Below are 9,965 nucleotides of genomic sequence, written 5' to 3'. Positions count from 1 at the left end.
ATAGATTTTTACTGGTTATTATTGACGGGACAAAATAAAATATAGCTTAAAATACTTCAATATTTTTTTAAACAGAGGCAAGTACCCTATTTGCGGTTTTATATATACACCCCTTTTAAGCAAGCAACCAATAAGCTACCGGCGATAAACAGAAACTTTATCGCCGGTATTCACTGAAGTTACGCATTAAAAACACACACTAATCACATAAAAACACATTTTAAAAATAGAATTACATAACGACGTCAGCGCGAGCGCACTGCACGAAGGGCGCGGGCCAACTGGCTATTATTACGTAATTCTCTATGAATCGAATTTATATTATCATAAGAGAAGCGGGATAAAATATACGACTTACCTTTGAAACGATTGAGAAGGCATAATTCGACACACATCTAAGACAGATATTATGATACCATTTTGGGTGCACGGTCAAAATACCAGTCAATATTTATGCAACCATTTTCGTTGCATGGACAAAGTACGCTTCATTATTCATGCTACCATTTTGGTTGCATTATGATTTAGGGGTGCTTGCAATGCAACGATTTTGGTTGCACGGGACATTTCAGCGGCTAATAAGACAGTGTGCATTGCAAAAAAACGTAAATAAGACGAAACGTAATTCATTACCTATGCAAGATAATTTTCAGGTGGTTTTAGTTCCTGCGATCAATGTAGCTATCATAGTTGTGTGAACATTATGGACGTCAAAGAGTGTAATAGTATACATATAGAGACGTTAAAGTAAACTGATTTGGACTCCGCGAATATCCACGATAAACAGTTGTATATACTGGCCATTAAGGGATGATTTAAATTAGGCCATTGTGTAGATTTTTTTTCTAATTGTGCAAGGGCCGTATAATCTTCAGCGGCGTCACCGGGGGGTTTGAGCAAACGCAGAAGCATCGCCTGATGGGGCCCGAAGCAGACGCAGAGTGTATGGGCGAATCGACTCTTAAGTGCGTCTCCTATGAGACTCGAACCTCGGCTTAGAGGGCCGTAAAGTTTTGGCCTGAGTATCAGTCCGAGCGAGATCGTAAGTTAAACACCCACGTCCGGGTGACATCAGATATCGGGGACCTCGTCTCGCTGTGCAGCTTGTGATTGTGTTGCCTCAGAAGCGTTGTCGGTTGTTATGTCATCGTCAGGGTCGTAAAGGGCGTCTTAATCTACAATCGGCATTGGAATCGGGGATAGTTCCAAGCCTCAGCCGTCAACCACTAGTTGGTTGGGGTGGAGCTGCAAAGGCTGTGCCTATTCACCATTATGATTCAATTCAAAGTTTTTAAGGCGCAATGCTAAATTTTTTTAAATTTTTTTTTTCGTGTTTCGTGGGACCACTACGGCGTCAGTCAGTCAGTCATAAGTAGATTAAAGTTTTATTTAATTGAAAACGTACTTGTACTTAAAATCAATTTCGCACAGTTTTGCATAAGCATGATATTACAATATTGCTTGAACATGTAGGTAAATAAATAGGTACATACAATCTTCGTGATGTCAGAATCACATAATAGGTTTAAGTAAATTACTATGTAGTATGTAACAAATAACAATCTCATATACTTATCACTATTGTAGATAGTAATTCTATGATAAGAGACTTCCGTTTAAATCGCTTTGCTTTGAACATTTAACCTTTGCAAAGTTATCTTTGTCTACATTAGCGAATGCCCGCGATTTCGTCTCTGTATATTATGAGTAGGTACATAATTATCATTAACAAACTAAATTCGGCTCACTGTTGAGCACGAGATTCCTCTCAGGTTAAATAGTCCACCACGCTGGCCCGATAAAGACATATCTACCTACAATCCCTACAATATATTTAGTATTTACACAGTATTTTACTATCTCGGTCGTCAGCTATGTTTCGTATAGCTTTTAAACTTTCACTTCAACAAGTGAGTGACACTTACTTGATCATTTATGATGATTTACACTTGGTGCAGATAGTATTTCTGTTATTAATCTATACTTATAATAAATCTGTAGAGGTCAATTCTGTACATGAAACATATTTCCAAAATAACTATACTGATGCCGAAAATGCAATTAGTAAAATTACTGTCTGTCTGTATGTCCGTTATAGAAACAAAAACTACTACGGTTGTAACGAAACTTGGTACAATTATTCTTCATACTCCTGGGTAGGTACATTTTTCATCACGCTATGTTCAATAGGAGCAGAGCAGTGAAGAGAAATGTTGGGAAAACGGGAGAAGTTACTCCATTTTTACAGCGATACTACTGTAAGGGCTGGATTAAAGAGGTCTAAGGGCGGACTAAGTCGCGGGCGTCCGCTAGTAATCCCTAAATGAATAGAAAAACTCGGAACTTGTAAGTTAGGGAACTTCTTTCCAAAACCAAAATTAGATTTAGATTCCGACTCAGTCATTAAAACGAGGTTTAATTAGTTAGAGGTCTGTTGTTAAAGGCTCTACTATTAGTTCAGAAAATGATATATTAAAATTTTAACATTTTAATGTAACATAACATACAAATATCACATAATTAATAGATAAGTTTGTATTTTACATATATTCAAAAATAAATTAATATTAGCTAATTATTATTAATTTTTAGGTTTCCGAACGTACGTATTTATTGCTAGTATGCCTTAATTATAATAGTACTGGTATGTTGATCAATTTGTTCTAATTAAGTTTAAAATCTGTAAAATGTTAATTAATTAATGACAATAATTCTGTCATTTAAAAAAACTGAGGCGATAGACAAAATTTATCAAAGTCTTTAGTTATTATAAACAAAATATCAATAAAATAGAAAAAAATCCTCTAATTTAAAGAGGTGCCAAATATTTTCATCACAATTCAACGCACATTTTATGACGGACTTCATATAGGACGTTTCCATTATAACATTCTGTTTATCATTCTCCACTGATAAACAATCATTCACATAATGTTGATTGTGGAATGTAAACAATTTAAAAATCCATTTAGTCCTTCAAATTTTAACATAGCCTTCAAAAAAATTTTATTGCTAAAAAATACAAAATTTAATTTAATTTTTTTTTGCTAAAAAAATACAAATACTTGTATGATTGTATAGTCAATCTATTCCTTTTTCAGATTTTACGTATGTAAAAATAAACTAAAGGAGCGTTACGCACATTCAGTTTTACATACCAACACACCTATCAAACACTTGACTACCATATACTGCTACGCTCCACTAAGCGATCACGACGACAGTTTGTCCCGTTCCATGTGAAAGTTGCAACCCTACTGAGATGGTCGTTGTGAGCCTTATGCGAGCTATATACCTTCAGTTTTAACTGCAAAGTTTTATCTGTTCAACTGTTTATGTAAGTAACTGTAATGAAATTTGAATTAGATGTACAAATAAATCAGAATATTAGAAAAAACTACAGCCAAAAGGTCTCACTTGTGCCTACACACGGACGATTAAACTGAACAATACGATTGTTTAAAGTAGCCCACATTACGTGAAAAGGCAAAATTAGTATCACTAGTGAAGCTACTACACCACAACAACCTTGCTTGTAGAACGTATACAGGAGTCCAAAATACGTTCTAGTCGCTTAGTGGAATGTAACCCTAATCCAAACCGAAACAGATCGACTATACCTAGGCGAGGAATTACTTCATTTTAAAAGTCTGTCAAAATAATAAAATAATTAATAATATTTAGACTACCCTCAATATGTTTCAAGCAGTGGCGTGCACAAAGTTTTTAACTACGGTATGCACTATAGGTACAAATTGTACAAAATGAGAAATTCCTCCTCCAATACAGGTACGTGAGGAATTCTCAGGGTATGCATTGCGTTTATGCATCTATGAAGTGCACACCACTGGTTTCAAGCTATTTGCTACATATATATTAGACTATGTTCTGAACTGGTCCGCCTTGAAGTGCAGGAACCACATGAGCGCGAACAGACAGCTGGGGGGGCTCGATATGGGCCCCGGGGAGCGCACCATAGCCTCCACTTCAGGGATGGTCTTCTCCACCACTTCTATTATCTCGTCATCTATACCGCCGCCTGGAGACAATAGGATAAAGTTGTAGATTCGATTTTATATTTACTTTGTTACGATTTACCTAATTCAGATACTATTGGACAATCTTCAAAAATTCTTTTACCATTAGAAAGCTTCATATTCAGCGAGTAACATAGGCTACAAATTAATCGCCATATTTGGGAACGCAAACTACTCGGGAAAATCGAGCGGTGTCTCCTAGAATAAAATACAGAAATACACACAGAAACAAATATTTTGACAAATATCTCAGGAACCGCATGATTCCATTTCCGAAATAAAAAGTAGCATATGTTCTGCTCCAAGATCCAGCAAAATTCATTTAAATCATTTCAGCTGTTTAGCTTCAAAAGATAACAAACAAACAGACTTACTTTTGCTTTTATAATATTAGTAAGTTTGGATTAGAATGAAATACTCTTAAGGGAACTTTTATTTATGAGCATATTGCATATAGAAATGAGGTCAAGGGTGTTTGAGCGTCACATATTGTATTATTAATATTATGAGATTGCAATCAACTTAACAAATTTTTAATTCACCTAATTGGTGTGTGTTCTATGCTCTCAAGGGAAATGATAAGAGGTTGTTTAATTACCCATTTAGAAAATTAGTTTGCGCTGAACTGAAAAATTAGATCATTCAAAGTAAACCTAAAGAGTGTGGACTTTTCATCCTACTCCTATCAAAGTTAACCCCCGTCCATCTTAGATTGTATCATCACTTACCATTAGGTGAGATTGTAGTCAAGGGCTAACTTGTAAAAAATAAAAAAATAATCTATTGATTTTATGGGGTGTGTGTAAAAAGTCTTCCCAACTTTGGTCTAAATATTTTAACTACAATTTCTTTGGAAGAATGAAAATCTCAGTAGTTTTTGTCTAACCTAGGCTCAAATACTCAAACTTAGCAGCTCGTGATTTGAAGCGACATTAGTTATCTATTGAATCTACAAGGCAGTCAAGACTAGCTTATAATTAAGAATAGACACACTGATTTGTCACAATGTCTTTTTATAAAAGGGTGTTGACTTTTTTTGGCAAATCTCCTTACTTACTTACTTCTAAACCAGTGGTATTCCAACAAACAGACAAAAGTGCCTGTAAATTAACTGTGCTTGATGGATGAATTTTAAAATGGATTACTAACATTAGTTTTATACATTTAATAATTTTCCAGGAAAGTACCAGGAGAGATAATACATTCAGAAAACAGACATTAATTACCTTGTTCAGTTTTCATATTGTCAGTAACTTCACAGTAAAATAATGTTTGCAGAGCACCTTGCACCCCCACTCCAGACCTAAAATAAAAAAAAAACTAATTATTAAAATTATTGTTTTGTTTTCTCTATGGGTACTGCCAGGATATGTTATGGGAAGCATTGTGTTAAACAATAATCAATTAAGTAGTTTCCAGTAATATAGGTGTGTGTGAAGCAAGTTGTAGAGAATGAAAATACAAGTACAGTAGAACCCGCTTAAGATGATCATGCTTAAAACGATTTCTCGCATAATACATCATTTTATGCCAGTCCATATTACAACATATTAAACGGGTTCTACTGTACAATTTATTGAAATTTTTAAATTATGATGTTTTCTAATAATTTATGTGTAATATTTGATACTCCTTCACACAGCAACTACTAAACCTATTTGGCCAAAATTTGGAAAGGAGACATTATGCCCCGGAATAAATATTAATGATTTCCACAGGATATATGAAAAAGAGAACTGATCTGTGGGCATCTAGTTGTTCTTTTAATTCTTCTTGATGAATTAAAGTTCCTTCACCTCACCTATAAGATGTAATCCTTTGCAGTTTCTCCAGCGGGATGTCATAGCCACACTCCTCTAGCACTTCCTCTTTAGCTATCTCCTCTACAGGTTTCTGTTTGTCTATTATTCCGGCACACATCTCTAATGCTATGCCTAGCTCTGCTGGGTACTTTTTAGTGTCAATTGAGTTTTGTCTGTCTTGTGGTGGAATGCGGTTGTAATAAATGGCTGAAAAAAGTTATATATAGATATATTATCTGTGAGATTATAAGATTTATTAAGATTAAGATTGGGTTATGCCACACATCGCAGAATATTGTCCTGTCATATTATTTAATATGACAATATTATTTGTTAGCATTATATGATATTATGAGCATATTGTGTTGTGTGGCATAATGCTGTAATAAAGATTTTTTCTTTCTTTCTTTCTTTCTATTTATTAAAAAAGCTGCACAAAATCTAACTGCTTACAGTTCTTTACTTTTCAGATGAACTCAAGTTAACTTTCCAAGATAACTATTTATGCTTTTTTTATCACACAAATCTTAAGTATGACACCCAATCTTTTTCAAAATAGTAAAGTTACCAACAAAAAAGACATTAAATAACTGAGTGAAATGCTTTTGCCTCAAGAAAATTCAATTAAAAAATATTTTGAAAACCAAGAGTACTGTTGCTTCAATTAGAGATTACCCTCCTACTTAGCAGGTCTCACTTGCAAATAATAATCTGCATTGGAGTACTGTGGGGGAGGTAGCGTCACCGCCAAAACACACTCTCTTATAGGACAAAGACATGTGCACTGGACTGTATCATTAAAATATGCTTATGATGATGATAGTTACCAGGACGAAACTGTTTCACAAACACCATAACGTTCCTCGACACGTTGAACACAATAATCGCTACACTGTCGTGAACCTCCAGCAGGTCCCATGTCTTCTCCATCCCATTCTGTGTGTAGTTGAAACGGAACGGTTTCACGTATGGCGAGTCCGGCAGCGGCGAGAAGTAAACATTCGTTAGGTCCTCCATATCGTTCCAAATTAAAATAATAGTTACAATTTCGTAACACCAATGAACAGTTGCAGGGGTAAACAATTATTAAGATTTCCAGAGATTTTTAAATATAAAACTGTCGTTCTATGACAGTTCAAGACAGCATTGAAGACATTAACGGCTTTTAACGATGTAACCAAAACAAAACAGGCAAAATTATTGATTTAAAAATTGTAATATTAATTAAATTAGTACATGCGACAAGATAATTATTTGACACTGACAGTGACAGTTCATAACTTCACACCAAACCAAACTTCACAATCACAGTTGACAACTTGACATTGACACCTGTTCTTTTTTTAGTCTTTCAATGGGGAAAGGCAAAGGTATTAATTACACCGTGCAACCATAAAAATCAATAATAAATCTATGAATAACATAGATATTTATATCTATGTTATTCATAGATTTATTATTCATCATCATCATGATAATTTAAGTCCTGTTTGAGTATATATTCTTTTTTTAGTCTTTCAATCGGGGAAAGGCAAAGGTATTAATTACACCGTACAACCATAAAAATCAATAATAAATCTATGAATAACATAGATATAAAATCATCATGATAATTTAAGTCCTGTTTGAGTATATATTCTTTGGTAGCCATCAATGTCATTGTCATGTTTGTGCGTCACTTTGGTCTTTGGTCAATTTCATTTCTGAAAATTATTGGATTTTTGGTCGCTTGAAATTTTTAAATTAAGATCGTGGTGGATTAGATATTATTTAATTATCATTATATATATGTAGAAGGTAATTATGCGTATATAGCACATAAAGTACGCATGTAATATGTCGAAACCAGAAAAGAATACCAAGACTGGATTTGTCATCAAGCTTTCGAGTGATACCGTACAAAAATTAGCTGAAGAAGAAGAAAAAAGGAAAATCAGTAACGAGAAAAACATATCTGATTTATCAGAACAGGATATCGGCGATAAAAATGTAAAAGATAGTAGCGAACAACAAATATCACAAGTTCTTTCTAAAGTCGTTGATAACTTACCAACCGAAGAAAGTGCACCTACGAAGCAGACCGCTAGTGAAAGTAAAACAGAAAAAAAAGAAGATAAATTAGAGCCGTCATCTGAATCTAAATGGGGTGATTATGCCCCATACATAACCTACGTCGAAGATGAGGCTGTATACACAGATCCTACAACCCACCAACAATACACCTGGAACAAGGAGTCCAACACTTGGGATCCAAAAACAGAAGTTCCAGGACGCACATACTCTTATGAAAATGACACTCATATTTATACAGAAGCCGATGGATCAAAATCCTATTGGGATGAAGAGAAAAAAGCGTGGATACCTAAAGTTGATGATGAATTTCTCGCCTATTATCAAATGTCTTATGGCTTTGTTGACAACGCGCCGGCTGAACCAAAACCTGAAAAAGATAAAAAGGAAAAATCAGAATCAGGGTTGAAAAGGAAGAATGAACCCCAATGGTTTCAGCCCTCGGAAGAAAATAATACTAAAGTTTATGTGTCAAACTTACCGTTAGACTTAACTGAAGAGGAACTTGTGAATTTTATGCAAAAGTGTGGTCTTGTTGAACGAGATCCGACTACTCAAAAAATGAAAATCAAAATGTATATGGATAAAGAGAGAAATTGTTTTAAAGGTGATGCCCTTTGTACATACATAAAAATTGAGTCAGTTGACCTAGCATTGAAACTTCTTGATGGCAGCGACTTGAAAGGCAATAAAATATCAGTCGAGAAAGCCCTCTTTCAATTAAAGGGAGAATATAATCCAGCTCTCAAACCCAAGAAGAAAAAGAAAAAGGAGCTAGAGAAAATTAAGAAAATGCAGCAGAAACTGTTTGACTGGAGACCAGAGAAGTTCATAGGAGAACGATCAAAACATGAAAGAATTGTAATAGTGAAAAATCTATTCAGTCCCTCAGACTTTGATAATGAAGTCCAGTTAATACTTGACTACCAACAGGACCTGAGGGAGGAATGCAACAAGTGTGGAGAAGTTCGGAAAGTAGTTATTTATGACCGGCATCCCGAGGGTGTAGCACAGATCACTATGAAGGAACCTGAGCAAGCCGATGCCGTCATACAACTTATAAATGGTCGCTGGTTTGGTAAGAGACAGATAACTGCAGAAACATGGGATGGAAGGACGAAATATAGGATAGCTGAGACAGATGCAGCTTTGAATCAGAGAATCAATAAGTGGGATAAGTTCCTTGAGAGTGGTGAAGATGGTAAACCTGTAGCACCATCGGGTGACCCAAACAAAACTGAAGATTCTGAAAAGAAGCAAGAGATAAACAAAGACAGTGAAACAGAAAATCAGAATGTTGAAACTGTAAATGTAACATGTACATAGTATAAATAAAATTATTTTTTATTTCACTCTCTTTATAATTTAATCATTCATTTATCTATACTTCTATACTCAGAGGCACAATTATCTGCCCACTTTAATATATTCGCGTCATATTAAAGAGGGTGGATAATTGTGCCTCGGAATATATTATAAAGAGGCAAGATTTTATTGATTGTTTGTTTACATTGAATAGGCTCTGAAACTACTGAACTGATATGAAAAATTTGTTTACTGTTGGGAATCTACCTGAGTGCTATAAGTTACATTTTATCCTCGTATTCCAATGGGAACAGGAACTACGCGAATGAAAACGCGCGTATGTTAGTAAATGTATAAAAATAAAGCTTAATTACTTTTAATGACCTCTTTGAACAAAATTTAAAATCAGCCATGACACCTGATTTCAAGTTGCTTAAACAAAAAATCCATTATAATATTGATATATATTCTTCTAATATTATTATTATTTACGGTTTATTAAAAGAGTAAAAAGTAAAAACCAGTAAATGCGTTTATCACGTTTTAGATAATTTTATTTAAGATTCTGTGCTTCGACTTTCAAGCTTGGTACATAGACCAGGCCCTGTGAGCTATTGAGTGTACCTTGGTGTACCTAATCCGAGAAGTAAATTGACCTCTTTTGTATTATGAAGTCAAATCGTGCCAAGTTTTAGTTGAATTCATCCAGTAGTTTCGGACTGATTTGTTTTTAAAAATGCTTGTTTTTAAC

At 34.5% G+C, this 9,965-nt stretch overlaps 2 protein-coding genes across 2 annotated transcripts; one reads left to right on the top strand and one right to left on the bottom strand.

The window, feature by feature from the left end:
- Positions 1-2,450: 2,450 nt before the first annotated feature.
- On the bottom strand, positions 2,451-7,119 carry LOC112044632 (uridine diphosphate glucose pyrophosphatase NUDT14). The gene is made up of 4 exons (XM_024080529.2): positions 6,667-7,119; positions 5,839-6,046; positions 5,264-5,340; positions 2,451-4,039 (listed from the first exon to the last, which is right to left on the bottom strand). Exons 1-4 carry the CDS (start codon positions 6,854-6,856, stop codon positions 3,882-3,884), a joined length of 633 nt encoding a protein of 210 aa, XP_023936297.1. The 5' UTR covers positions 6,857-7,119; the 3' UTR covers positions 2,451-3,881.
- A 386-nt stretch (positions 7,120-7,505) lies between these two features.
- On the top strand, positions 7,506-9,261 carry LOC112044627 (HIV Tat-specific factor 1). The gene has a single exon (XM_024080525.2). The coding sequence runs from the start codon at positions 7,676-7,678 to the stop codon at positions 9,233-9,235; it is 1,560 nt and encodes a 519-aa protein (XP_023936293.1). The 5' UTR covers positions 7,506-7,675; the 3' UTR covers positions 9,236-9,261.
- The last annotated feature ends 704 nt before the right edge of the window (positions 9,262-9,965 follow it).

This window comes from Bicyclus anynana, chromosome 21 (assembly GCF_947172395.1).
Source record: "Bicyclus anynana chromosome 21, ilBicAnyn1.1, whole genome shotgun sequence".
In the NCBI taxonomy this organism is placed as follows: domain Eukaryota; kingdom Metazoa; phylum Arthropoda; class Insecta; order Lepidoptera; family Nymphalidae; genus Bicyclus; species Bicyclus anynana.
The sequence above is the reverse complement of the archived record's forward strand: the minus strand, read 5'-3'. Positions and strand labels throughout refer to the sequence as shown.